This window comes from Rhincodon typus, chromosome 9 (assembly GCF_021869965.1).
Source record: "Rhincodon typus isolate 14 chromosome 9, sRhiTyp1.1, whole genome shotgun sequence".
Lineage (NCBI taxonomy): Eukaryota > Metazoa > Chordata > Chondrichthyes > Orectolobiformes > Rhincodontidae > Rhincodon > Rhincodon typus.
In genome coordinates, this window is record NC_063340.1 from 71766822 (window position 1) to 71794732 (window position 27911).

General features: G+C 41.1%; 1 protein-coding gene across 1 annotated transcript in view; it reads left to right on the forward strand.

The window, feature by feature from the left end:
* LOC109935278 (regulator of G-protein signaling 7-like) overlaps nucleotides 1–27911 on the forward strand; it is a 374831-nt gene that overhangs the window by 276489 nt on the left and 70431 nt on the right. Inside the window, exons 4-5 of the mRNA XM_048601347.1 lie at nucleotides 18980–19086; nucleotides 25460–25511. Coding sequence (XP_048457304.1) covers nucleotides 18980–19086; nucleotides 25460–25511 — 159 coding nt within the window. The remainder of the gene's footprint in view (nucleotides 1–18979; nucleotides 19087–25459; nucleotides 25512–27911) is intronic.

The window sequence follows — 27911 nt, forward strand, 5'->3', positions numbered from 1 at the left end:
GTCAGTCTAATCTAAATCAGGCAAGTTTAGCATTGGTACGAAGCTGCATTTGGTGTTATGAGTCAACGTGCAGCTTGAGAATGTGTTACCTGTACTCATCAGCTTAGTGCCTTTAAAATCCTTTTCTGACAAATTTGAAAACATGTGAATGTTGTTTTCTTTGATCTCCTAATCCTTAATTTGCTCTGCTTCACAATGATGCAGTCAACTCCTTCTCCTGGCCTTGCTTCCCTAATCCTTTCCTTCAGGCTTTCACTTACACTACTCTTTCTCATGTTGGCACTGCTGCTTCTTTTCTACAAACTCGTACTTACAACTATTTTAGGCCTATCCTGTTGCCTGTCTCTGGACTAAATTTCTCCATTTCATAACTGCTAACTCTCCTCCACTTTGTTCCGTGACATCATGCACGTAAATGCTTGCTGTATGCTTCTGACAGTTTCCTACAGATTATATCATATATACTTCTTGGGTCTGTCTAATGTACTCTACTGCAGATGCCTCCAGTTGTTAAGGTTTGGGCTTTTACCTTTCACAGTTTGAGCTTAGCGACAATTTCAAAAAGCATGAGCAGACTGAGTCCTTTACAAATGAAAGTTATAAATTGATTCACTACTGTAAAATAGAACTGAATTCCCAGATTTAACAACCTAAACTGCTGTAAATATCTCTGCATGAGACAATCCAAGCAGTACCTGTAGTTTGCAAGAAATTATAATAGGCACTGTTTTAAATGGAACGTTCAACTTTTGCAGAATTATTTTGGTTGTGTGGGGAATACATGGAATGGCCACAATGTCTGAGTTATTTCAATTAGGAATGATAAATAGAAATAGAATGATTGGCACATAAAGATCACAATACTTCAAAAAAAACACAATTAAAATAAAACCACATCAAGTTAATATATCCTTATTCTTATGCCAGCCAACAGACTACTGGAGAATCCCACAGTTTTGATAAGGCAGTGCTGTCAATCTCTCATGATCAAAGGCACAATAAAGAGGAAGCAAGTTTTCATTTTTTGTGCTCCTTGGACAATCAAGCCCCACCTGCCTTGAGGTGTTTTATAGGTGTGTCAAAGACTTATTATTATCCCCATTAATGTTTCGATTAAAGCCCCTTAATCTTTTCTAACTTCCAGATCAATTAGTTTGGCATGCTTTTCATATGCAGCTAATCTTGCACCCTTCATTTCAAAATGTAATGATAACAGAACTGGCTCCAGTTTGAACTTGTTTTTTTTAGAAAAGCCTATCAAAAAAAAACAAGATTACCATGTTTTTCACATATGTCTTTGCTGGAACAGTCATTAGCAAAGTATATTAAAGCCTTGTCACATTAGCTTCCATTTTCCTCAGCATTTTGCACCATTTTGTTCCACTTTGATGCCTTTCTCTTTAAATTGGGTAAAAAAAAATCTTTATGAAAGTGGTTTCAAAGATTGATTTCAAACCCTCAAAGCATGCTGGTGATGCAGTACGTCAATGACCTGTTCATTTCACACCTCAATGGATCTAAGTATCATGACCACAGGCTAACCTTAACTTTCAGTCATGGATGTGATGGGTTTGTCAGTAATGTCAGTCAGGTCCTTCTTGTGCTAATGCCTTAGTTTGTCACTCTATTGAAGATGATGCTTGTTTGACAAAGCGCATACAAATTGCACTGATTCAATCTGTCTGTTAAGGTTATGTAGCAAAGTGCCTGCAATGTGTTCTTCTCCATGCAATCCAAGAAGCACAGGTTCTCAGTTTAAGCATAGGTGCTTAAAAATAAATGGGAATTATGCTCAATGAAATTGAGGTGCTGTCTTTATTTCAGTCACTAGATTTAGATCTTTAAACATTATGCAAACTAAATAGAGCTTTGTAGTGCTCATTTTTTGAGACAGTAGGCGCATTTAATGTTGGTCTATTGGATCCCACATGTAAATGCACACTTCCAATGGAGTGTGCCATACATAATGTTGGTAATGTGGTTTGGACACACACGTCATGAGATGAATCAGCTTGCAATATGGATTTGTCACCATCACTGCCCATATTCCAATTCTGTTGCAATCTATTCCTAGTTCCAACCTCACACTTCTGAACATGGCCTTTAATGTTATGGAGAACCCCCATAATGTACAAGATAAAGGGAAAATGAATTGATTAGTTGCTGACTATTCTTTTCCTGATTGGTAGTCTTATTGTATTCACTTTTGGAGCTTTTCCATTCTAGGCTAAAGTTTGAATATTCTACAGAGAGTCGCTTGGCTGGCACTGAAGCAATTTTGTTTTTTTTGATCAAAAACATTCACTCAAGAAAATTGCTTCCAAACGTCGGTATATTCATATGCACCATCTGGGAATTAAGCATGACTGGAAGAAGGAAGAAAAGACACACAGAGCAGGACAAACTGTTGGAAGAGGAGGAGGAGGGGAAGAGATCTCAGCAAGAGACGATATTTGTCAAAACCTTTAAGGAATAATTCTAATGCTTCGACATCAGTGAGGATGAAAGCTTGAGACATCTGCTTTACTAAATAGGATTTGAAAGAATTCCACCAATGGCTGTAAACCTCAAAGCAGTGGCAAAGATGGTGTTGAGTATGTCTGGCATGGTGGAATTGTTGCCAGTGCTATGAATTGTAGGCACAATACATTGTCAAAAATCTTGGTGCTTAATCTCTCAAATGTTCAACTGCTTCTCAAAAGCATCAAAGGACAGATTTACATTTCAAAAAACTCTCACAACTTCTTGCAGCCACAGTGCGCCTTCTCATTAATAGATATAGCACACCTTTAAATAGAACTTGCCACTTGTGATTTGAGGTTCTCTCCAATATATGCAACCTATGAAAGGATTGGCTGCCTGCAACACAGTGAACAAGTGCTGGCTAATCTTGTAACACAGTTAAACGATTAGTATTAACCATGTAGCCTCATATGTCTATTTCAACTAATCTTCTAAAATCCTGTAAATCTCATTATATTTCGTGCGTGGCAGATTTCAAGTGTTAGTTAACAGTGGAGTTTGAATTGGCAATACTGATACTAGCACCCTCATGTTAGTGGGTGTTCGACTGGCAGTTTGTTTCAATAGTAAAAGGGGGTGTGAATTTGGGAGGGGAATGCTGTATTTTTATCCAAAGAGATGGCACTGCTGCAGAATGAAAGTTTTTTGGGGATCTTGTGGCATAGTGCTGGTGTCCCTACCTCTAAGCCAGGTGGCCTGGGTTCAAGTCCTACCTGTTCCAGAGATGAGCAATAACATCTCTGAATAGGTTGATTATAAGTGAAAAATGTCACCACCTTTTTTACCGGGTGTCCGCATAACATATTTTGAAACTTTTTGGAAACATAGCTAGCAAGGTTCCTTAAAATTCAATACCAGCTTTTATTTTCCTAAACATAAGTTTGGAGTTAACTACCAACTAACATGTTTGTTCACCCAAGTTTTTTTTAATCATATATTTGCACAGATATCAGCATAAAAATGCTAAATTTAGAGTTACTGAGTCCAAAGGGACTCTTCCTTCACCAATATTCCAAAGAAACAAACTAACTGGGAGCTGATGCAATGTCACAAAATACAATGCACATTATAACTATGTCTGCCTTTTCTTCTTGGGTCCTCTGCCCAAAGGCAGGTCTGACCTACATTTTCAAAACTTATGTCATTTGGTAGGGCAAGGAGACAGATCCCGAATCCACCCTAATTGAATGGGGAAACATCAAACCTTGAACTGCGGTACTAATGAGGAACTATGAGGACAAGTTGGAGAAACTTGGGTTGTTCTCACTGGAACATCAGAGGTTGAGGGGCAACCTGATAGAGGCCTACAAGATTATGAAGGGCATGGACAGAGTGGGCAGTCAGAAGCTTTTTCCCAGGGTGGAAGAGTCAGTTACCAGGGTCCATGGGTTTAAGGTGCAAGGGGCAAGTATTTTTTTACAGAGGGCGGTGGATGCCTGGAACTCACTGCTGGGGGAGGTAGTGGAAGCAGATACTATATTGACTTTTAAAGGGCATCTTGACAAATATATGAACAGTTTGGGAATAGAGGGATACGGTCCCTGGTAGGGTAGGGGGTTTTAGTTGTGATGGGCAGCATGTCGGTGCAGGCTTGGAGGGCCGAAGGGCCTGTTCCTATACTGTAATTTTCTTTGTTCTTTGTTCTAATTTGATTCACACCAGCTGTACAACCAGTTGAGCCAACTGGCCCCTCCGGGAGTCTGTAATTTTATGGCAACATACACTAAGATACTACTTGCATAGTGGTGGTAGAGACTGCAATTTCTTCTCATCACATGACTGACCAGTGATCACTCCCAATCTTGCCAGCTTCTGTTGGTGTATGTCAGAAAGATTTACAAGTTGATTCTCACCCTGTCTCACTATATTATGAATGCATCTTCCTTGGCCATCAAGTCATGGACTGATTCAGAGCCTGAGATGCTGTCAACTTCATCACCAGCCCTTTGGCTACCCTAGTATAATATCTGTCTACATTGTTAAGTCAGATGTTGTTAGGTAGCTGACCTGAACAGCTGGCTGTACTGATTTTAGCTGAACTTTGTCCATGGATGTTAAATAGTGACAAGTACAATGTATGAAGCACCAGCAGCATGTTTTTACTTGTGTAATCAGCATCTGTGTTCCAAAGGAAACTGGGATGCTTACCTGCCTGCAAAGTGAGTGGGTGAACTAAAGTGGTCATCTTGAACAAACGTTATTTGCGCTAACCAGTTAGGTAAGACATGAGAGCAATCTCCTTCTGAAGATCTTCACTTTGTCTCCACAAGGACTGTGTGGTGGTCACTCTTATCAGTACTGTCATGGACAGATTCATCTGCAGCACACAGATTAGTGAGGATGAAGTCATGTATATTTTCTCTGTGAGATAACAGGGTGTAGAGCTGGATGAACACAGCAGGCCAAGCAGCATCAGAGGAGTAGGAAAGGTGATGTTTCGGACCTAGACCCTTCTTCAGAAATGAGGGAGGGGAAGGGGATTCTGAAATAAATAGGGAGAGAGGGGGAGGCGGATAGAAGATGGATAAAGGAGAAGATAGGTGGAGAGGAGACAGACAAGTCAAAGAGGTGGGGGTGGCGCCAGTATAATTTCTCTCTTGTTGGTTCCCTCACAACATGGTGGAGACACAGCCTAGCAGATATGTCCTTTAAGATTCAACCAGCTTAATCAGTGATGATGCTGCTGAGCTAATCTTGGTGGTGTACATTGAAGTCTCCCATCCAGAGTGGATTTATCTCCCTTACCAACCTTAGTTCTTCTTCTAAATAGTGTTCAACACAGAGGAGAACTGATTCATCAGCTGGGTGGTGGTGGCGGGGATGGAGGGCTGAGGTTTCAGGTATGAGGTAATCAGCAGGAGATTTAGTTGCCCATGATTGACCTGATAACTTGAGACTTTGTGAAGTTCTGAGTCAATGTTGAGCACTCCCAGACCAGCTCCTTCTTGACTGTATATCACTACTTCTGCTGGATCTCTCCTGCTGATGAGATGGGATATAGCCAGAGATGGTTATGGTGGTGTCTGGAACACTGTTTGTGAAATATGACTCCAGGTGTATGACTATGTCAGGCTCTCCGAATTTTGGCACTAACCCTCATACATTAGTAAGGAGTGCATTTCAAAATTGACTGATATGCCAAGGCTGTTCCTGTGCCTTAGATGATGCCAGGTAGTCCGTTCATTTCATCCTTTTTTTGAAACTTTAGTCTTCTAGGTCATTGATACAGTATTGTGATAAAGATTTAATACCCAGTCCTGCCCTTCTTTAAGCCAGCCTTCCATTTAAGGTCACATCATTATATTTCCACATGGCTATCTGCTCCTGCAATTCATCAAATGTATTTAGCAAACTCCATACATTCACCTGCTTATACAGTAACCCTAAATTACACCTTAATATTTTACCCTTTACACCAATCTCACCTGCTACCTGACTGTTTCCTGCTTTGGTGCTGTCTGTCTCTCTTAGTATTCTCAGTTCCTTGATATTCTCTCTCTATCTCTCATATTACCTCTTGGTTCCCATTCGACTTCAATATTACTTTAAATCTTCCCTAATAGTAACAGAAGTCAGGTCTGCATCCTTCCCATTTTTTGCCTTTCTCTCTCTCTCTCACTCTGTCTTTCTTTATTCTCTGTTTCCTGACCACTTCTCAGATATTTTGGTAAGGAAAGTATCAAGAGATATGTCAAGGTGACCCTGTCTTTAAAATCTGCAGAGGTCCCTGCTGTTATTTCCTGACACATGTTCTTTGTACATGTCTGTTGTGTTCCCACCCAGGAATTAAAATCAAGCCAGTTGAGAAAAAAATAGAAGATAATGAATGCATAAGGTTAAATAAAGGGTTTGTTTCTTTTGCCAAAGTTAAATCATGAAAGTCATTTAAAAACTTTTGTGTGCCATTGAGATAGATTATTTTTTTGAATATTGTTTGTGCATAAGTAATAAGTTGGCATGTACCCTGCCAAGAGTTTAATCAATGCAGAAAAATGCAAGGGGACATACGATTAGTAAGGTGAGCCAGTAAGTAAAATATACAGTTCATTTCATTCAGACAGATGTCAAGTAGTTGATGAGAGTCAACAGTGTAGTCACAAAGTGAAGATTTTTTGACTGTATAGAGAAACAGAGAGATTGAGGGTACAGGTATGCAGGATGGTGCAGTGCACAGTGAACTTCAATTTCAATGGGTGCAAAATGGCCCATAACAGACATGCCACCTATTGAATATTGCAACCACTCTGTGCGATACTGACTGTGCACCCCAACAACTGCTCACCCCACTAACTTTAGAGATAACAGACTGTACATTCATCAGATAATAGGATTCTATCTTGGAGGAAATGGTCTTTGTTTGGCACATCCGTGGCATGAATGTTACTTGCCACTTAACAGCCTAAGCCTGAACATTGTCCGCATCTTTTAACATTTGAATACATTGAATATCTAAGGAGTCATGATGGTGCTGAACATTGTGCAATCATCAGTGAACATCCCCAATTTTGACCTTACAATGAAGGAAGGTCATTGATGAAGCAGCTGAAAGTAGTCGGTCCTAACACAGTACCTTAAGGAATTCCTGCAGAGATATCCTGTGGCTGAGATGATTGACCTACAAGAGTGTAAACATCTTCCTTTTTACTAGGTATAACTCTAAACAGCAGACAATTTTCCCCTTCATTCTCACTGATGTCACTCTCGGTCAACCACTGCTTTGAGGCTGTCACCCCTACTTCTATTGAGTTCAGATCTTTTGTCCATCTTTAGACTGAAGCCATAATGGGTAAGAAATATCAATGACATCTTCCATCATGTCCATCATGACTGAGAGTAGACTGATGGGTCAGGAATTCCCAGATCAGATTTGTCCTGCTTTTTGCATACTGTTCGCATTTGTGATATTTTCCACACTGTCAGGTAGATGCCAATTTTGTAACTATACTGGAACAGCTTGGCTTTTTCTGGCCACAGATCTCCAAGACTATTATCAGAATGTTGCCACAGCCCATAGCTTTTGCTGTATCCTGTACCATCGGCCAATTTTTTTATATCATGTGTAGTAAATCAGATTGGCTACAAGCCGGGAATATCTTTATAAATAAATGTATTCGTATCTGGTTGTTCATGTGGGTCTTCTTAAAATGAGGTCATCATCTTTGTGTTTTAGTTGATTTCTAACAAAATCAATTCCACAACCTGACTACTACGTGTTGGAAATAATTTCCAGTTTCTAATTGGGAAAAATTGAAAGCGATACAATGTGATTTATGCAGCATTGCTGTTCCACTCTTTCAAACTTCACTCATCACGAGCTTCAGCTAATGCATAACTCTTTAGTGCTGTGACCATGCTGTGGCTTGAAGAGGTGTATTTTGTCCTGATTTATTTTAAAAATGAGAAATTGAATGAGAGGTGCTAAGCTATGTGTGGTAACATACACAGCTTGGGAGGCTTTGGGTTTTTTTAAAAATTGGAACAATAGAGTGGGTGTGGCCAGCTGTCATAGACCAGGATTTCCAGGGGTTTTTTTAGCTTTTAGGTTCAACAGAAGCTGCTGGGGTTTTCAAGAAGTAGAAGCTATTGTTTCCCCTCTCTCGGTTATAGCTAGAAGCTGGAGTTTCTCTTCCTACTGCAGGTGTTGCATGTGACAAAATGTGTTTCTAAATTACCTTGTTGTCAATGGATATGGGATGTTTATGGGATGTTACTATATTGGAACAGTTAATTAGTAATAGTTACTGTTTGTATTATTCATATAAGTTTTCCAATGGAGTTGTTAGTATAAATTCTTCTTTCTTTTATTGTATTTTAACTACAGTGTTTAAGTAAATTGTGTTTTGCTTAACGAGTGCTTGACCAGTTGCATCACATCTGGAACACCCACTTCACATCTACTTTTAAAAAAAGGAAAAGTTAGAGTCTAGGCTTGCTTCTTAAAATATTTTGAGGGGGTCTGGTCTGGTCTGGTCCGGTCTGGTCCATAACAGTGCAAATTCTTTTCAACACCAAGTCATCATTGTCCTTGTCCTATCTAAAATTCACAGATACTATTTGTCCTAGTGCATGGATTTCATGATTGTAGCTTTCACCCAAATCCTTCCATTTCCTCAATTCATCATAGTCCTCTCTGGGAACCCTTTCTAGCAAAGTATGCAAGTTTACATGATCTGTTCCTCAGACTCTGGTTTACTGCATGCTGCCCAGCCCTAATGGTAATCTGACATAGCATAGTTTTTCATATTTGATTGAGGGTACCTTTTGGCAGAAAAGTAATGCACTTGCGTTAATTTTTAATGTCAAATTACTGCATTAATCTCAAGGAGTAATGAATCCAAATTGAAATTTGAAGCTGAGCTTCATACCAACAAGAACTGGAGAAATAAATGACCGTTGCAGCAAAAGATGATGATCAGAGTTAAATGAGAAGAGGTGTTTTAGAGGACAAATAGATTTTAAAAGGTTTCTTCCTAGACCCAGTTAAAATGTTATTTTTCCTTCTTCACCAACATGACAAGTGACAGGCCTCCAGCCAGAAGGGAGCATGTGTCTCCTGCCAAGCAAAATGAGAACTTAACAGGCCAGTTCATGCCTGATTGAATACTGAATTTATAGGCATTAATACCAAAGTAAAAGCAGTTCTGCTAAACTCATTTGTAACTGTATTTAGATTGGCAAAGCTGATTTCACGTAAAATCTTTACAGACTTCAAAGAGACCTTACTTTTGACTCGTAAAACTCAGCATAATTCAGGCTCAGTTCTAGGATAGCAGGCTAACCCACTGAGGTGTCTAATTTCACCAATTTTGTACTGGAGTTACAATGTATTTTTGGCGTATATTGATGCCAATGATCTGATTTACTGAAGTTGTTTCATAAAAAGATGCTCATTGTCAAGGATATTTTTATACATCAGTCTAAGATATATCCACTATCGGTCAGCCAAGTGAAAGGGAGAGAAAAATAATGTCTCTTTGGGGTTATGATAGCTCCAAATTTTCAAGCCTGGTGGTGAAAGATTCGAGCTAAGATTACCATCCATAGCGATGGAGTGCAGTGAATTCACAGGGAGATAGGTTGGAAGGTGAGGGGGGTGCAGAGAAAATGAGGCAACCAATGTCATATCGACAGTTCTGAACGTACAGGTCGAGTGCAGGTAAAAGGCCAGAAGGAAGGGTACAGGTGGAAGGAGGTGGGTGAAGTGGTCTATGGGATAGGGAGAGGACACTTATCCAAAGAAATAGGCATGGAGATGAAGATGGTTAAATGCACCAATTTCCCTGTAAATTGACTGCACTCCATGCTCTCAGATCCAACCACGACTTTGTAGTTAAGCCTGCTGACAAGGGTGGTGCTGTTGTAGTCTGGCGTACTGACCTTTACATTGCAGAGGCTGAGTGCTAGCTGTCAGATACCTCCTCCTATCTCCCTTAGACCATGATCCTACAATGGAACATCAGGCTATCATGTCCACTACGGTTATGTATGATCTTCCCCACACTGCCTCAAAGCTCATAGTCTCCCAACTCCACATGGCTCGCTTCTATCTCCTTCCCAAAATCCACAAACCAGGACTGCTCAGGCAGACTTGTTTCTGCCGGCACCTGTCCCACAGAACACATCTCTTCTAACCTCGACTTGATTTTTTCTCCCCTTGTCCAGTCTGCTCCCATTCATGTCCATGATTCTTCTGACACATTATGTCAGTTCCAGAATTTTCTAGTTTGCGGGCTCTAGTGGCCTCTTAACCATGGTCAAGCACTACCTTCACATGTCCATCCTCCATCAGATGGTCTCAGGGTTCTCTGCTTCTTCCTAGAAAAAAGACCTAACTGTCCCCATTCACCACCACCCTCCTTTACCTGGCCAAGCTCATCCTCACCCTGTACAACTTCTCTTTTAACTCATCTCACTTTCTTCAGGTCAGAGGGATGGCCATGGGTACCTACATGGTACCTGTCTCTTTGTGAGGTATGTGGAATATTCCTGGTTCCAGTCCTATTCCAGCCCCACCCATAAATCTTTCTCCAGTATATCAATGACATCGTTGATGCTGTTTCCCTCTCTCATCTGAAATTGTAAAAGTTTATCAATTTCGCTTCCAATTTCTACTCCGCTCTCACCTTTACCTGGTCCATCTCTGACTCCACTCTTCCCTTCCGCAACATCTCTGTTTCCATTTCTTGGGGTAGACCGGCCACTAATATCCATGCCATAACAACCGACTCCCACAGTTACCTTGACCATACATCCTGACACCTTGTCTTCTGTAAAGACTATATTCCATTCTCCCAGTGCCTCCCTCACCGTCATATCTGTTCTTATGATGCCAACTTTGACGAGGGGGCCTCCGAAATGTCCACCTTCTTCCTCAACCGGGGATTCTCCACCACCATAATTGACAGGGCCCTCAGCTGGGTCCAATCCATCTCCTGCACTTCAGCCCTCATTCCCTCTCTTCCTTCCTACAACAGCGATAGGGTCCCCTTTATCTTCACCTATCATCGCATCAGCATCCACATCCAGAAGATCATCAGCTGCCATTTCTGCCACCTCTAGTGGGGACGCCATTCCCCTCCCTTCCCTTGTCAACCTTCCGCAGGGATCGTTCCCTCCAGGATACTTCCAACAGCCCCCCACAACCCCATGGCATCATCCCTCACACCATTGAAGGTGTGACACCTGCCTGTATTTCCTCCCTTTTCAGTAACCAAGGGCCCAAACACACCTTTCAGGTGATGAAGCACTTTATCTGCATTTCGCTCAATCTAGTCTACAGCATTCGCTGCTCACAATGTGGGCGACTGCTTCGCAGAACACTTACGTTCTGTGTGCCAACAAGACCCTGATCTTCCAGTTGCCTGCCACTTCCTTGTCAAGCTCAGCACAACCTGGAAGAACAGCACCTTCTGGAGAAAATATCAAGTTCAACAATTTTAGGTCTTGAGGCACCATGTCCTTTCCCTATTGTTAACCACTAATAGTCCCCATTAGTAGCTATTCATTCTACTAGGCTGATTCTTTTCCACTCTTTTGTTTGTCCAACTATTCTCTCACTTTGAGCTCTATCCCTACCTATCGTTTACTCCTTACCCCTCCCACCACCTATCTTCTGCATAAAAACCAACTTTTTCCTAGCTACCATGATTTCTGAGAAAGGATCACTCTACCCAAAATGTTAACTCTGATTTCTCCACATAGATGCTGCCAGATTTGCTGAGCTTTTCCAGCAATTTCTGTTTTTGTTTTTGGTTTCCAGAATCTACAGTTCTTTCGGTTTTTAAACTAATAAAGTCTATAAGTGTAAAACAGCTCCTGATGTGAATGCAAACTCTGAAACTGATACAGGCACTGAACCTAAAATAGACCATGATATTACTGCAGACCCGTAAATTGATACACGGAACCTTGAACCTAAAACAGGCCCTTAAACCTAAAACAAACCATGAATTTGATACAGAGCCAGAACTTAAAGCAGATCCTGGAACTAGGTCATCAGGCTATTTCAAAAATGCCTGGAATTCAGACAATTCCCATATTTGGACAGCTGGAATCAGGACGTCTAACCCATAGATAGTGGCCAAGTTGGAGTTATTCCATTGAAAGCACATTTGTCATAGATGCTGTTTAAAATGTCCATGAGAACAATAGCCAAAAGGGATCACATGGCAGTGCGACCTGTTTGGGACAAAAAGGCAAAAAGCTTCAACACCTGTCTCCTTTTCCAACAAAACACGGAATTATGTGTTTTTCTCCAGTAGTTTCTCCAGTAGCTTTAAGAGAACCTGCTATTGTTTTCTGATGAAGGGTCTAGGCCCGAAACATCAGCCTTTCTGCTCCTATGATGCTGCTTGGCCTGCTGTGTTCATCCAGCTCTGCACCTTGTTGTCTCTGCTATTGCTCTCATTAGGTTTCCATAAAGATAACTTCATGTTTGTTAATCTTGAGTTGGAAACATCTAAACTATTTTTCAAGTTGCAAAGCAGCAAAGCATTTAAAGTTTCTATTTTTCAGCCAATTCCTATGCTTCGTTTTTCATTCTGTTTGTTCCAGAGAGCAATCTTTCCGCTTCCATGTTACCCTGGAGCAGAACCAGTTGTGAAGCAAGGTTTGCCCAGCGGTTATATTCTCAGCAGGCTTGTGTTCACGAAACATTTCATCACCCTGACACAGTGCCACCAGCTGTCAACGAGCAATTTATTATTCATTCTTTTACTCCAGAATTGTCATCAGTCATGTTTGATAGTTTCCACCTCTGGCTGCTGTCGCAAATGCTGTCAGATCGTTCTGCTATATTTGGAAACCTGCCAGCCAGTTAGACATATACCTCTTCTCCATTCAGGGAGGCTGAAGGTCCTGGTAACTTAAAACTCAATGTAAGCGACAGTCTTTCCTTTGTCTGCAGACTTGTTTCCACCCAAGGCTATTGAGTGAGTTCAAACGTGCACTACTCCACTTTATATAGATTACAGTACTGCAGATTACCAATGGCATCAAACTGGATCCATCAGTAATCCTGATATTTCCAAGTTATAATTGAGCTGCACTTCACAAGTCGAAAATGAGCTAAATTTTCACAGTTTCTGAGAGATGGATTAGGAGTCGGGACAAGAAGCAAAGTTACATTTGACAGCTAAGCAATTTTGGCCCATCAGTGGCCCAGTTGCTGAAGTTGATGGCACTGTCAGGAAATTCCAGACTACAAGTGGGCCCCTCATTGAAGGTAGGGGCCAGCATGCAACAGGAGGCTACCTCCTGATGATGTTACTGGCACCTCCTCTTGACGGCCTTAGTGACTGGGCTGCAATGGCCAAAGCCTAGGCCACAAACCACACTGTGGAGGAGCTCCTCTATTTTCAGGTGCCCTTGTGTTCCCCTACCTGCCTCAACAACATGTATCCCTCATGTTGGGACTGCCAGCACAAAATTGCTGCAGACCCTCATATTGGCCATGATGTGGAGGTTCTGGTGGTGGACTAGGGTCAGAACTCACACAACGTCAGGTTATAGTCCAACAGGTTAATTTGAACTCACAAGCTTTCAAGTGCAGCCTCTTTGTCAGGTGCAGTGAGAGAGAACAGCACACAGACACAGAATTTATAGGCAAAGACATCAAGGTTAGAGAGATCAAAAGACCATATAACTGGTGTGAGTGGAGCGTCAGATAATAAGTCTCTGCAGGTGACCAAGAGTATTAGGTGGTGTGGGTAAAGTGTCACCAGCTGAATAACCAGTGAAGGGATGACCTATAATCCGATTAAATGAAGCAGAGAGATAATTACAAACAATTAAAAATAAGGTGGTGCTGGATTCAAACTAAATGACTGGAATAACATGATAGGTATAAGTGTCCCATGCTGAGGGTCTAACCAAAGTAATAAGTAATTCAAAACTGTACAGACTAGTTAAGGTAGAGAGATCATAACAATTTATCAAGGTGATGGTGTCAAAACAGGACAGTAAGGAAGATTTTGCAGATACAGAACAGTACAGTGGGGTGACATGTAGCGCGACATGAACCCAAGATCACAGTTGAGTCTGTCTTCGTGGGTACGGAATTTGGCAATCAGTTTCTGCTCAGCAATTCTGCGTTGTTGTGTATCTCAAAGGCCGCCTTGGAGGACACTTACCCGAAGACAGAACGTAGAACATAGAACAGTACAGCACAGTACAGGCCCTTCGGTCCACGATGTTGTGCTGACCTATTATCCTACTCTAAGATCAAACTACCCTGCATACCCTACATTTTACTATCATCCATGTGCCTATCCAAGAGAAGGCTAAGTGTCCCTAATGTATCTGACTCTACTACCACTGACAGCAGCACATTCCGCGCACCCACCAAACATGATATAGTTTCTCCATTCCACGGAAGTACTGGACACTGAAGGGTACTCTATCGCTTGTATCCTGTGTCTGTCCTTTGAGGAGATTGTTATGGTTTTTCGCACTTTGGAGCGGAGAAACTACGCCATGTTCTTCGCAGCCTTCAACACATGTCATCGATGATGATGAGCATCTTGCCAAGATCATCGCTATGCCTCCACTTCTCTCCTTCAAACAACTGCCAAACCTTAATCAGACTATCGTTCACAGCAAACTACCCAGCCTTCAGGACAACATCAACCACAACACCGTACAACCCTGTAATGATAACCTCTGCAAGATATGTCAGTTCATCAACATGGATACCACTATACAACTATCACACATGGGAGCACCACCCACCACGTTCATAGTAGATACTCATTTGACTCAGCCAACACTGTCTATCTCATACACTGCAGGCAAGAATGTCCCGAGGCATGGTATATTGGCGGGACCATGCAGATGCTACAACAACAGATGAATGGACACTGCGCAACAATTGCCAGACAGGAACGTTCCCTCCCAGTGGGGGAACACTTCAGCGGTCAAGGACATTCAGCCTCTGATGTTTGGGTAAGCCTTCTCCAAGGCGGCCTTTGAGACACACAACAACGCAGAATCGCTGAGCAGAAACTGATATCTAAGTTCCGTACCCATGAAGACAGCCTCAATCATGATCTTGGGTTCATATTGCAGTACATGTTACCTTACCACACTGTTCTGTATCTGTAAAATCTTCCTTACTGTCCTGTTTTAACACCATCACCTTAATAAATTGTTATAATCTCTCTACCTTAACTAGTCTGTACAGTTTTGAATTACTTATTACTTTGGTTAGACCCTCAGCATGGGACACTTATACCTATCATGTTATTCCAGTCATTTAGTTTGGCTCCAGCACTACCTTATTTTTAATTGTTTGTAATTATCTCTCTGCCTCATTTAATCGGATTATAGGTCATCCCTTCGCTGGTGATTCAACTGATGACACGTTACGTCTAACACTCTTGGTCAGCTGCAGAGACTTATTATCTGACACTCCACTCACACCAGTTATATGGTCTTTTGATCTCTCTGCCCTTGATCTCTATGCCTATAAATTCTGTGTCTGTGTGCAGTTCTCTCTCACTGCACCTGACAAAGAGGCTGCGTTCCGAAAGCTTGTGAGTTTAAATTAACCTGTTGGACTATAACCTGGTGTCATGTGACTTCTGACTTTGACCCTCATATTGGATCACCTATTTCTCTGATCTGCCACCATCCTCAATTGAGTGGAGCTCCAGGAGGTGACTTCTAATTGAGGAGCCAACGGCAGGATTGTGACCCACCTGGGAAAATTTATCCCAATATTTGTATCAGTCACTCAACCATGTAGTGTTCAGATATTGAATTGCACTTGGTTGGTTTACGACGCAATTGACCCCAACAACACAGGTTCAAATCCCCCACTAGCTGAGATTACTGTGAATGTCCACCTTCTGAACCTTGCCCCTCACTGAGACATGGTGACCCTCAGCTTAAACTCACCATCAGTTGTCTCTCTCTCTCTCTCTCTCTCTCTGGATGGTTTGTGGTGCTCTGAAATCATGGTGGCTTTACCTTTACAATAAAAGCAGTGGAAGTACTCCAGAGGGCTGGCAGCACCTGTGGAGAGAGAAATAGAGTTAATGTTTCAGGTCAGCGAGCTTTCATCAGGATTTCACCACTGGTATTGTCCTTGTCTCTGGTATTCACCCAGCAGTGGGGGAGGCAGTCATCATGTGGGGCACAAACATTAACCTGTATGTTTGTGGGCTCCTGGGCTGAGGGAAGGATGCCGGTGTCTGTTTGCAGAATCCGCAGGGACCACAGAGAGGCAACACCTCTCTGCCACTCTCCAATTCCTCTGCCATTCCACCACCACCATCACCATCACGACCAGCAGCAGCAGGCCCCCAATCTATTGTGACCAAGCTCCCTTGGTGATCCTATGCTTCTCCTTGTTTGCATTGCTAGTGTCTGCAGACATTCCCATTGGCACTCCCTGCAATGAACAGCTGCCAACCTCTGATTGTCCAGCAGTTCTTGGGAGAAGAATTTCCAGACCTGTCCACTTAGCAGTGATACTTTCTCAGAGGATTAGTCAGGGGACTCTTGTAGGCTCTGGCTGGTTGGCGGGATCTCCATCGCCTGCATTAAATACGACCTTTTGTTTCACAATGTCATGTAAAGCCACAAATTGCCAGAAATTTCACTCAGAAGAAAAACTATTTCTGTGATTGTGATGAGGTCAGTTAGGTGCACTCACAGAATATGAGTTCCCTGACTGGGGCTGTTAACCTGCTCCAATCAGGGAACCCTGGCTGACAGATATAAACAGGAGCATCAGAGGTTCTGTTCACTCTGAGAGCTGGCTCTGCGGGAGCTGGATCAGTGTCAAGGACACTCCACATGTAAATAAAAGTTGACTTGGTGATGGGATATGGGCCTCTGGAGTTATTTCTCTCTTTTTACCTGAAATATTCTGCTAGCCCTGAATGCAGTTGAGGACTATGCCATCTTAATTGGAAGAACACTCTTAGATATCAGTGATCACAGCATTGTTATGGCACAGAACGATGCCATTCGGCCCAACTTACCAGCACTATCTCTTCAAATGAGCATCGTCACCTAGTGCCAGTCTCCCGCATTATCCCCACAGCCTTGCACAGTATTTCCACCCAAATAACTTCAAATACCTGCTTGAATGCTTCAATGAACCTGCCTACACTGCATTTCCAGGCAGTGCATTCTATACCAGAACGGAGTGAGAAAATCTTCTTCTCATATCACCCTTGCTTCTTCTGCACATCATTTAAAAATATCACCAGATTCAGTGTAATATATAATTTTGCTCATTTTATTTTCCTTGTAGGTAATAACTACACATGCATACTGGTATTCCAGACTTTAAACAGGATCGGAGTTACCAATCTGATCAAAGACAAGTGCCAGTAATCCCTGTTGCTGATATCCAAAGCAATTGATGTTCTCTCTGCCCTCTTATGACTAAAAGCATTTATTTAAGAATCCTTCTCCCTATTATTGACCAGAGCTATTTGAATTTCGCCTGCTTACTTTTTTCACCTAACTCAATATTTTGCATTTCAGCATCATTATGATGATACAATACATAGTACACGCCCTCATATGATATGATACCGAAAAATTGTCCAAACAGCACCAGTGTTGTTTGGATTGCCACTGAGCTCAAAACTTTCCCTGACCTGATGCTGTTATTCCGGAATCTTCCAATCCTGGCTGTCAGAGAAATGTACAGTGCAGTGTCGATCAGGGAAGTCTGTCTCAGCAGAATGGAAGACAGGCCATATCCCATTTCTATGGCATAGCTGCCATTATGGTAAGTTTCCAGGTCCTGTCCGAGTGTTAATGAATGGGTGAGTGGGCAAAAGGGTAGGTGGGTGAATGGGTAATTGACCAGTGAGGTAGTTGGCTCAGGTCATGTCCGGAGAGGTAGTTAGGCTGGGGTGTTGTTGGGCGTCACAGGCAGTTAGGCAAGTGGTGGGTAGGGTAATCAGCTTGGCAGAGGTAGGGGATGGGGTGGGTGATAGTCAGGTCCAGCTGTGATTGTAGTCCAAAAGATAGTCAGGTAATTAGGAGGTATATTTTGGTTGTCTGTTAGAGTTGTGTAGTTGGGTGATGGGACGTGGTAATCAAAGGGTGAGGGTAGTCTGTTCTGGTCAGGGAAGTTGGTCAAGGTGTTGATCTAGATTGGGGAAGGGTAGTCAGTTCTAGTCCAGAGGATGGACCATGGGGCAGCTGGGAGCAGTAGTCAAGTTGGAGATGCAGTCAGGACAAGAGTACTGTAGTGTAGTTGGGAGGGCTAATCACGTAGACAGAAGCTGTAATCTGATCAGGGATTAGTCGGGCCATTTGGAGAGGTGGTTCTGGGAATAATGGGGGTGAGAGGTAGTTAGAGGTGTGGTGGAAGTGGGGAATCATCAGTTTGGGAGGGTAGTCATGTAGATGTCAGGGCATCAATGTCAGGTTAGGTTAGATCATGGGAGTAATTGAGTGGTCAGAGGGATAGTTGTGTGGTCTGGGTGTTTTGGGGGGATTGGAGATAGTTGGAACAGAGTGGGGGAGAGTGGTCAAGAGATCAGAGTTGCTATTTGCTTGGGCTGAGTCAGTGTGAGTGGTTGGAATTATCAGCTATGCAGTTACTCAAGTGTTCAACTAGGTTTTAATCTGTTGAACATTTCTAAGTAACTAGCCAAGTAGGTACTGCAGAACTCTTCAACTGTAATTTAAAAGTTGGAGACAATTGCAGAGGGTGGTGGGGAGCAGGGATATTGCCAAGCAAATGCTAAAACTTTCCGGGAAGTTCATATATAGACCTACACAGAGGACCCCACAGGCTCTTAAAATGCATCTTCAGTCATATATCCAGTTTTCAGTGATACAGAGACTGGAAGATTCGGCACAAAATGTATTCAGTTATTTCCATAAATGCTTAATACGTTGGACTCATCGATTACCATGTAACACAGCTGTTAAGTCTGCTGAAAAATAAACACTTCTGACCTTGTTCTGTCTTTTCTTTGAACAGTAGAAGCACTGCATCTTGGAACACTGATGGCAGCTCATGGATATTTCTTTCCGATCTCAGACCATGTGCTAACATTGAAAGATGATGGGACTTTCTACAGATTTCAGGTAGACTGAACACAAACCAATTATTATGAAATAAAATTGAATCATATTTATTTATTTATTCATTTAGGTGTCAACTCACATCTGTTAAATTTGCTCTTCCATCATTTACAATAAAAATAGAAATTGGACGAACTGGATAAGGAATAATTGTTCCCCTTAGTTCAATAATCTGGGGCATAATTCTGAGGTAATGAGCAAGAGGTTAACAGGAGATTTGCAGAAACAATTTTTTTTTACCCAGGAGTAGTGGGAATTTGGAATGCACGGCCTGCAAGAACAGTGCATGTGAACTTTTCAGTCATTAAAATGTAGACGGTTGAGCACCTCAAAAAATAATAGCATTTAACAATATAGGCACAGTGGTGGAAAATGGGATTAGTGTAGATAGGTTAGTGCAGATTCAATGGGCCAAAGTGCCTCTTTGGTGTTGTATGACTCTATGACACATCTGCTTGCCAACCTGCTCCTGTGGGACTTAATATGTTCTACGTTCTTATGCATAAGGTCTCCCAAATCGTTCTGTGCCGCAGCTTTTTGAAGTCTGTCCCCGATCTCATTGATATACATAAAGAGTAAAAGTCGAGGTACAAATGGGCACTCTATTTTCAACCCTTCTCCATCCAAACAAAACCAATTAACTACGTAAGTTACGTACACTGAATGAAGATTTGATAGCAACTGATACTGACTGATGAACAGTAACACCGGGGTAAACTATCACATAATCAAAATGACAGATGATCCTACATCCTGAAAATTCTAACAGGAAAACCTGCAGGAATGTTAATCAAATCATCCACATCTCCATCGTACTCAGGCACTGATGATGTTTCCATGGGCCTCTTGTCTGCTGCCAGGAACTACAGATGAGAAAAGGTATCTGAAACTAGAAAAGATCAATAAGCAGATCAGGAGCAGCTGTAGGGAAACAAAGCTGACATAGCTGGACCATTTGTTTTGTTTGCACTTCGCTCTTATATCTGACCAAAGGGTTAGCAGCATTTTGCACTGCAACTGTAGACAACTGTTTCAATGACACTCAAAGTAAAAGCAACATCTACCTGACCTGTGGATTCCAAATTTCTGGGTACATAAACGACTGAAATGTAAAATAACCCTATATTTGAACTCTATGTCACAGGGAGCTGTGGGGCAGAATCCTTTTGAATGTTTAGGGCTGAGCTGGATAGATTCTTGATCAATAGGGGAAACTAAGGTTCTGGGGAAAGGGCAGGAATGTCAGATCAGCCATGATCCTGTTGAATAGTGGAGCAAGTTCAAAGGACTGAACAGCCTACTCTTGTACCTATTTTTTATGGCCTTATGGTCTAATATTCTGCCCTACATCTGTCTTTTATTTCAAGTCTTGTTTGCTTGCTAAACCTTACCGCAGTGGTTACAACAGGAAGATCGACTTAACAATTCCAATAGCCAACCAGGTGTCTCAAAATAAAATACTTCTGAAGTGTAGTCACTGTTATAATGTCAGAACCATAGTAGCCAATTTGCAAGCAGTAATCGCTCAGAAACATCATTGTGACAATGACCAGATAATCTCAGTTGGAAAGAGACAGCGCAGTGCTTCCTCAGTACTGTACTGGAGTGTCAACCTTTATTTTTATGCACCTATTCCTTGGAATGAGATTTGAATCCAGAAAATGTTAGGACAGAAAGGTAATGGAAAGCATTATTGAAATTTATTTCTGTTTTTAAAAGAGAATGACTGCTGATACCCTGCACACAAGCACAAAACGTACATGCACTGTGCCGGTGTCCTCAGGAGGCACAACCTTATTAAAATACAACATGTAACAATATCTCACCGTAGCTCACACTTCGAATTACATTATTAAATTAGTTATTTTCTATGTAAGGAAATGGAGCCTCTATCTCTGAGAAATTGGAACCAAGGGGTAGATTTTCTTTTCTAGCCTCTGGGTGCATCACTTTGTGCAAATGGTGAATTCATGCATCTATGATGATGTTATATCCATCTGATCATTTTGTTTCCCATGAGAATTCACTCGATGCACCTGTATTGGAGGTAAAACTGGAAAGGGTGTTCAATGACCCCTGTTCACAGGGATCTCTGAAATGATTCTCTTGTCTGGACTTGCTATTCAGTGATCTCTGTTATCACCAGGTACTTTCACTTGTTTGCAGGAGCCACAGAGTGACTCCTTCACAACTTATAAAGCCTCTGACTTACTGGTTAACAACAACAGCTTACAGCAACTGGTGAGGGTTAATAAATTGGCTTTCTTCAGGAGTTAGGTGCTTATTTTTCTGCTACAGAAACAGAAGACACACCAAATCGTGTTCCAGAGATCCAATGGCTTCTGACCCTCTTCTTCCAGAATTAGTTAATTAATTAATATAACGTAGTCAGTGGACCAGAAACTCAGAAATCCAACTGATAGTCTGGATACATGGCTGCAACTGTGGCAATGGCCAACCTATGGAATTTAGCTCAATCAATATATTTTGAGCACAAAGTTAATCTCAGTAATGGTGTCCATTAATTTAAATTCCTAGGGTGCTATGGTAATTCTGTATCATTCATCCAAGCCGCTTGATTATAAGTGCAGTAAAATAAATACTCTCAGAGTAACACATAAAATATTTTCCTTCTTATCCTTCAGTTTCAAATGTATGTGAATCTCATGGTGTCCAAACACATACAAGCTTTTGTTTTATTTCTCCTTTTCCTTTTCACATCAGGAATAAATCATTGGGCCAAAGTAATTTTGACTCTGTTGGAAATCAAGGTGCCAGTGTGAAAGTGCATTAACAATTCATGTCAATTAAGTCACTTGTTTCTTTTTTGGAAGCAAAACGGAATCACCAAGACCACCATCAAAGCTCATGTTAAATATTGACTTAAGCCCTAAGTATCCAATGCAAAGACATGGCAAATAATATTTTTAACTGATATAAAATGTTTCAGAGTCAGAATCTGTGATTATATTACAGATAATAAAAAGCTAATTTTTGCCTCTTTCCAATTAGTTAGTTTTTCCAGATGGTATATAATGCTCACTGGCTTATTGTTTTAACCATGTGATGTCCAGGAGCAGGAAGCAAGAAACTATGTGCTAAATCTCTTGTTTTCTTGGCTAAGTCTAAGTTATGTAAAGATTTTTGGAGGGAATTCCACGCGATTTTTCTCTCTTTATCGTACTTGCCTAATTTTACTTCATTTGCAAACTACCCTACACAATAGTATTTGTCATGCCTGATTCTGGTGCTATCTTACCTCACACGGTTTTCAGAACTACTCACTACTGAACAAATATCCTGAGATTCACCAGTATCTCTTGCGCATACGCCATCATTAAAAGCCCATTGTCCATCAGACAAGCGCTGTCAATCTAGAGCTGCCTTGCACGGTTCCTGACATTTACCCTCAATATGACAGACAGTGAGACATCAGTGCCTCCACACCTCCACCTCGCCCCCGCCACCGAGGTTTTTGGAGATCTCGCTGGATGGTGTGGTAAGCCAACTCAGGTGTTGGGTACAGGGACACTGCTGGTACATTTCATGAGTGGTATTTTAGGAACCGTACCAGGGATGTATTTGGATATGAAACAAAAGCTATTTCATTTCTTTTCAATCTCAAAAGGAGTGTTTTGAGATTAATGGTATTACGCTTTTAATATGTGCTTGAAAATAATATTATAAGTAGATAGTTTGAATTACTCTATTTTATCTTCATTTCTTTTGTAACAAAGTTCCGTTTTGTTGTTGAAGCAAAATTTGCAGCATTGTGTGCTCATGTTTCAGTGAGTGATGGCTTCGTTAAAAGCAAAACAAATAAAAACATGACCTATCAAGCCAGGTTCCTGACATGGGATCTGACTTATTCTGTAATAACATCAGCTTGGATCATAACAACTGTCGGAAAAAGGCCAATAACATTCTCCACTCTGCCAGCATAAGAACCACTATCTTCTCTCCGCAACATCACATTCACTCTGTTATGTTATTCCCTTGTTATTTAGCAGAGACGTAAAAAATGGAAGCTAGTCATGGTTACATAGAAAGATAGAAAATAGGAGCAGTAGTAGGTATTTGACCCCTCGAGCCTGCTCTGCTATTCAAAATTATGGTTGAAAATTATATTGGAGAAAAGTACTTTTGTCAATTTATTGACAGTCCATAAATTTATTTCCAAGAGCTGAATTATTCTGAAGGAGATATAAATGAAAAGTGAGTATCAAATTGCAGTCAATTTTGCATTTAATCAACTGAATAAACAGTGAGATTACGAAGGAAAGTAATAACTTAAGCAGCAGTGAATAGTACAAAATATTTCTGGTCTGCTGTATGAGCATTCTAGTCATTGCTGGTTGTCTTAGAGCAGCATGACAGGAAGAGAATGTGATCCATGAGTCTAAAAGGGATCGGAAGAACAGTACTCAGATCGAATTACTCAAGAAAGCAGAGCTACCATCAAAGATTCAGTGACTTGGACACGATGAAGAGAGAATGCATAATGAGACCCAGGCTCATCTGGGATGGTAAATGAGATGTCATCACCTGATCCAGAGAAACCTCCAGAGATGGTAAACCATCTGCTCAACTATAAATATGTTGCACATTTGTGCAGTGATATCATTCTCAATAATTTCCAGGCCATTTTGTCTCATTGGCCAGGTTATCATAGCTTGTCAAGAGATTTTGTGGCTGAAGTTGGGTCACAGACAATTTTTTTGTTGACAATGATCACAGACAATGGAGATGGAAACCTAAAATTATAAAGACATGTTGATACAGTTACATGAATAAGCATAATTATGGAAATGAATTTCAGTGTGGGAAAATGTGAGATTTGGAATTGAAAAGGATGGAATGAATCACTTTCTAAATGACAAGAAGCTAGAAGCACTGGAGATCCAAAGAGACTTGGCGGACCCAGGTATGCAGATCATTGCACTTTCATGAGCAGGTACAGAAGAGGTTAATGGATTTTATATCCAGAAGACTAGAATACAAGGAGGTAGAAGCCAATGCTTCAGCTATGCAGAGTCCTGCTTAGACCCTGTGGATTACTGTGACCAATTGTGGGTATGTTTGCCTCCAAGGGAGTGCAGAATAAACTGAATGATACCTGGATTCCAAGGATGATATTTTAAACGAGATTAAACCACCTGGGGCACCAGGGGCATCCACAGTACCAAGCATCCACGTCCAGTTCCAGCCTTGGGTGACTGTGTGGAGTTTGCATATTCTCCCCATGTTTGCATGGATTTCTACTGGGCGATCCAGTTTCTTTCCACAGTCTGCAGGTATGCAGGTTAGATGGATTGGCTATGCTAAATTGTCCGCTGTGCCTAGGAATGTGCAGGCTAGGTGGATTAGCCGTGGTAAATGTGGGGTTACAGGGATAAGGTGGGGAGCTGGGTCAGGGTGGGATGCTCTTTAGAGGGTCAGTGCTTCTTCAGATGGGCCAACTGGCTTCCTTCCACGCTGTAGGGATTCTACGTTCTATACAAGTATTCACTTGGATTAAAGGGTGATTTGATCAAAGATATTAAGGAGAACAACTAACATAGTTATTGTGTCCATAGTGGTGGGGGTTTGGTGGGGTGGTGTTGCGGGGTGGAATAGTCTGACACCTCCAGACTGAAATTAGGAAATACTTCTATTGAGAAAAAATAAGTTTTGCACTGCAACGTATTGCACAAATGGCTGTTATTTTAAAATTAACCAAACATTTGATCATCAGAGGTAGATAGCTTTCCCATTAAGCAAAAGCACTAAGGTAATGGAGCAAGTACGGAATTAAGTTATAGCAAAGCCATGAACTCATTGAATAAGCGTACAGGCTCCAAGGGAAAAGTGCCTCTTTCTGTTCGTATTTAACTACCTTCCACATAGCAACGCATGAAAGGCCCCTATACTTAAATCTGTTTCAAACAAGGTTGTGCACATTTATTTTGAATGCAATTGAAGTCAGGGAGATCAAAAGTGATTCATCCAATTCCACATCACTCCAGACAGCTGCGACCATTCTCTGCTCTGACCAATGTAGTTCCCCACTCACCACCACATATTTCAGAGCTACTGCCTGAGTGGCATGCAACCCAAAATTCAGTTTCAAAAATGGGCAGGCTGCTTTAGCACAGACATTTTTAGGTCAGCGTCAGGATTTCCTTGTGCATGCCGCCCAAAACAGGCCCCAGATGTACACTTGTAAGTCTGAACAAGGATTTAATGCAGCAGCAATGAAAGATCAAATTGCATTAGCTGTTTATTTTAATAGAAGATTGTTTCTTACTATAATATGTGAAAACAAAAGTGAATAATTATCCATTGCTTTCAAAAGAAATTAATGAACTTCGAATATGTTGTTCTTTGTTTGCTACAGACACCATACTTTTGGCCATCAAACTGTTGGGAGCCAGAAAACACCGACTATGGTTAGTATTTATATATGGTATTTTATTATTATATGCACGGGAAACATCATAATGCAAAGTGTATGAATGCTTGGTTTCATGTTAGTGTAGATAGCATTTAACCAAATATGTTATGAATAGTTATTCACAATTTTATCAGGTCATTTAACATGGCACATTTAAAATCCATAACTTGTCTTCATATTTTAGTTCCTGAAGAAAGCAACAGACTAAAATGATGCAGAATAAGAAATAAACTGTTGTTTAATTAAAGTTGTTACAGAACTCCATTTTTACTAGCGTTGACCCAAAAATAAATTGTTTCTCAATTATCTCAAGTTGTAGAAAAAAAGTCAGAAAAGACTTTTTAAAAAGCCTCAGTCATGAAAAGGTAAGAATGACAAAAACCCATTCTGTCATTTAGTTCCCGAAGCAGCATTCGGAATTTTTTTATAAGTGGTATTTCAATTTGTCAAGGAGATGTGTGGGTTTTGAATGCACCAAGTGTTAGGATTTCACCCCTGTGTAACTTTAAAACAATTCCCTCAAACCCAAAGGCAGCTGAATTATATTGGTGGTGCATAGATGCTGAATATTCCTGAGTCAGTTATGAAGTTGCTACATGATGCTAATTGTTCACACTTTAAATTGGCATGTCCTCATGACATCCATGTATTAGTGTATTACGTAAGTGGTTTTCTTTACAACTCGTGGTGTTGGGTTTTTTTTCTCAGGAGGATGCATGAAAATTCCTGTGTGATCATTATGAATAAGTGAGTTCCCACGGTGAACTGAATGATTGGGAGGCAGAATGCTATACTTTACAAACGAGCATAAAATTGAGAGTGATCTTAGCAGATGAGGGGCCCAAAAACTGAAAGCTTGCCTGCCTTCTGTTTTAAGAAGGAATTAAAATATTATGGAATAATTTAAATACTTATCGAAGCAATTGTTCCCAGTTTAATGCAGCCCAAGCATTTTGATGGTGATCACAAAGACTGCACGTGTTAGCAGGGTGTGTCAGGGGACTTCAAGCCAACTAGTGAGGAAAAGTACACTAGGGAATACAAGGCTGCAGCAAAATCTGTAGGACAGGCTTGTGAAGTTATCCAGTGTCTAAGTATGATTGATTCTGCTACTGAAGAGTTAAGGGCAATATGTCTGAGAGACTCACTTGGAAGAGGGGCATAAACCAAACAGAAATCATTTTAGGGCTGTCTGCTGCAATAGATGCCATGGGAATACTCGACACTGGTGGAGGTTCCTCCAGTAAGGAAGGGCAGAGAAAGAGAGAGAGAGACCATCAGCAACATTTGTCATGATGTCAGTGTAGGCTCAGAAGAGGAATGAGGAGAGTATCGGAGTGGGCACTAACCTGAGGGATGGATTTACACACAGCACACTACACTAACTACCTTCAGATAAATGAATGCTAGTATCTCAGCACGCTTTATATATCTAGGGAGGTAGTAACTTTCGTATGCCTCTTGATTGTAACAAGTATCTGTTCAAACCACCTGGGTGGCTGTTGGATTTTGGGGTAAACTTAGATTTAATTGTAAGACATATTATTGATTATAATTATAGACTGAGTTTGAGAGAGCCAGTGTGAAAGTTTACTAGTCCTAATTAGTTACATGACTGATTTCAGATAAAAATATGATTTCACAAGTTTTACAGAATTTATTATATTTTCAACAGAAAGTACAAAAGAATGAATACTTAATAAAAGTGATCTTCAGTCCATACACTTTGGGATGCCAAACTCAACACTGGTTGGCTGGGCACTGGTCTTTTGTTGTGTTCTGTTAACTGAAGTTCTCTGAATGTCTTCAATAATTTTTCTTGTGAATCAAATCACTAAAACTCAGGCCTATGAACCCTTATTAGCCACTACCCTCTCCATGATCAAAGGCATTCGAAACTCAAGTTGGTTCTAAAGTGCATGAACTGTGCATTGGCTCAATAATACCAATTCCTGATTGGCCATCTTAGTGATATCACTATATATTGTCTCCAAAGCCATTCTTTAAATGGCAGGCAGTTTATAAGATCATACTTTCTATGACAGCTTGTTCGTCTTGGCTTATCAACTCGATAGATCTCTACCAAGATATGGTGGCACCAATGAGCAATTTATTTGTCTGCTGAGAGTATTTAGTGTCACCTCCCAGTGATTAAATATCATTCTAAATGTCCCAACGGATGGAGCCACGAAGGTCAAAACAACTTCAAGACTGTAAAACTCAAAAACCCCATTTCAAACCATATTGTAGATATACAATGATAAGCCTGTTTATTTGTTACAAAATAAAACCATTTTAAAACATAGACAACAAGGTGCAGGGCTGGATGAACACAGCAGGCCAAGCAGCATCATAGGAGCAGAGAGGCTGACGTTTCGGGCCTAGACCCTTCATC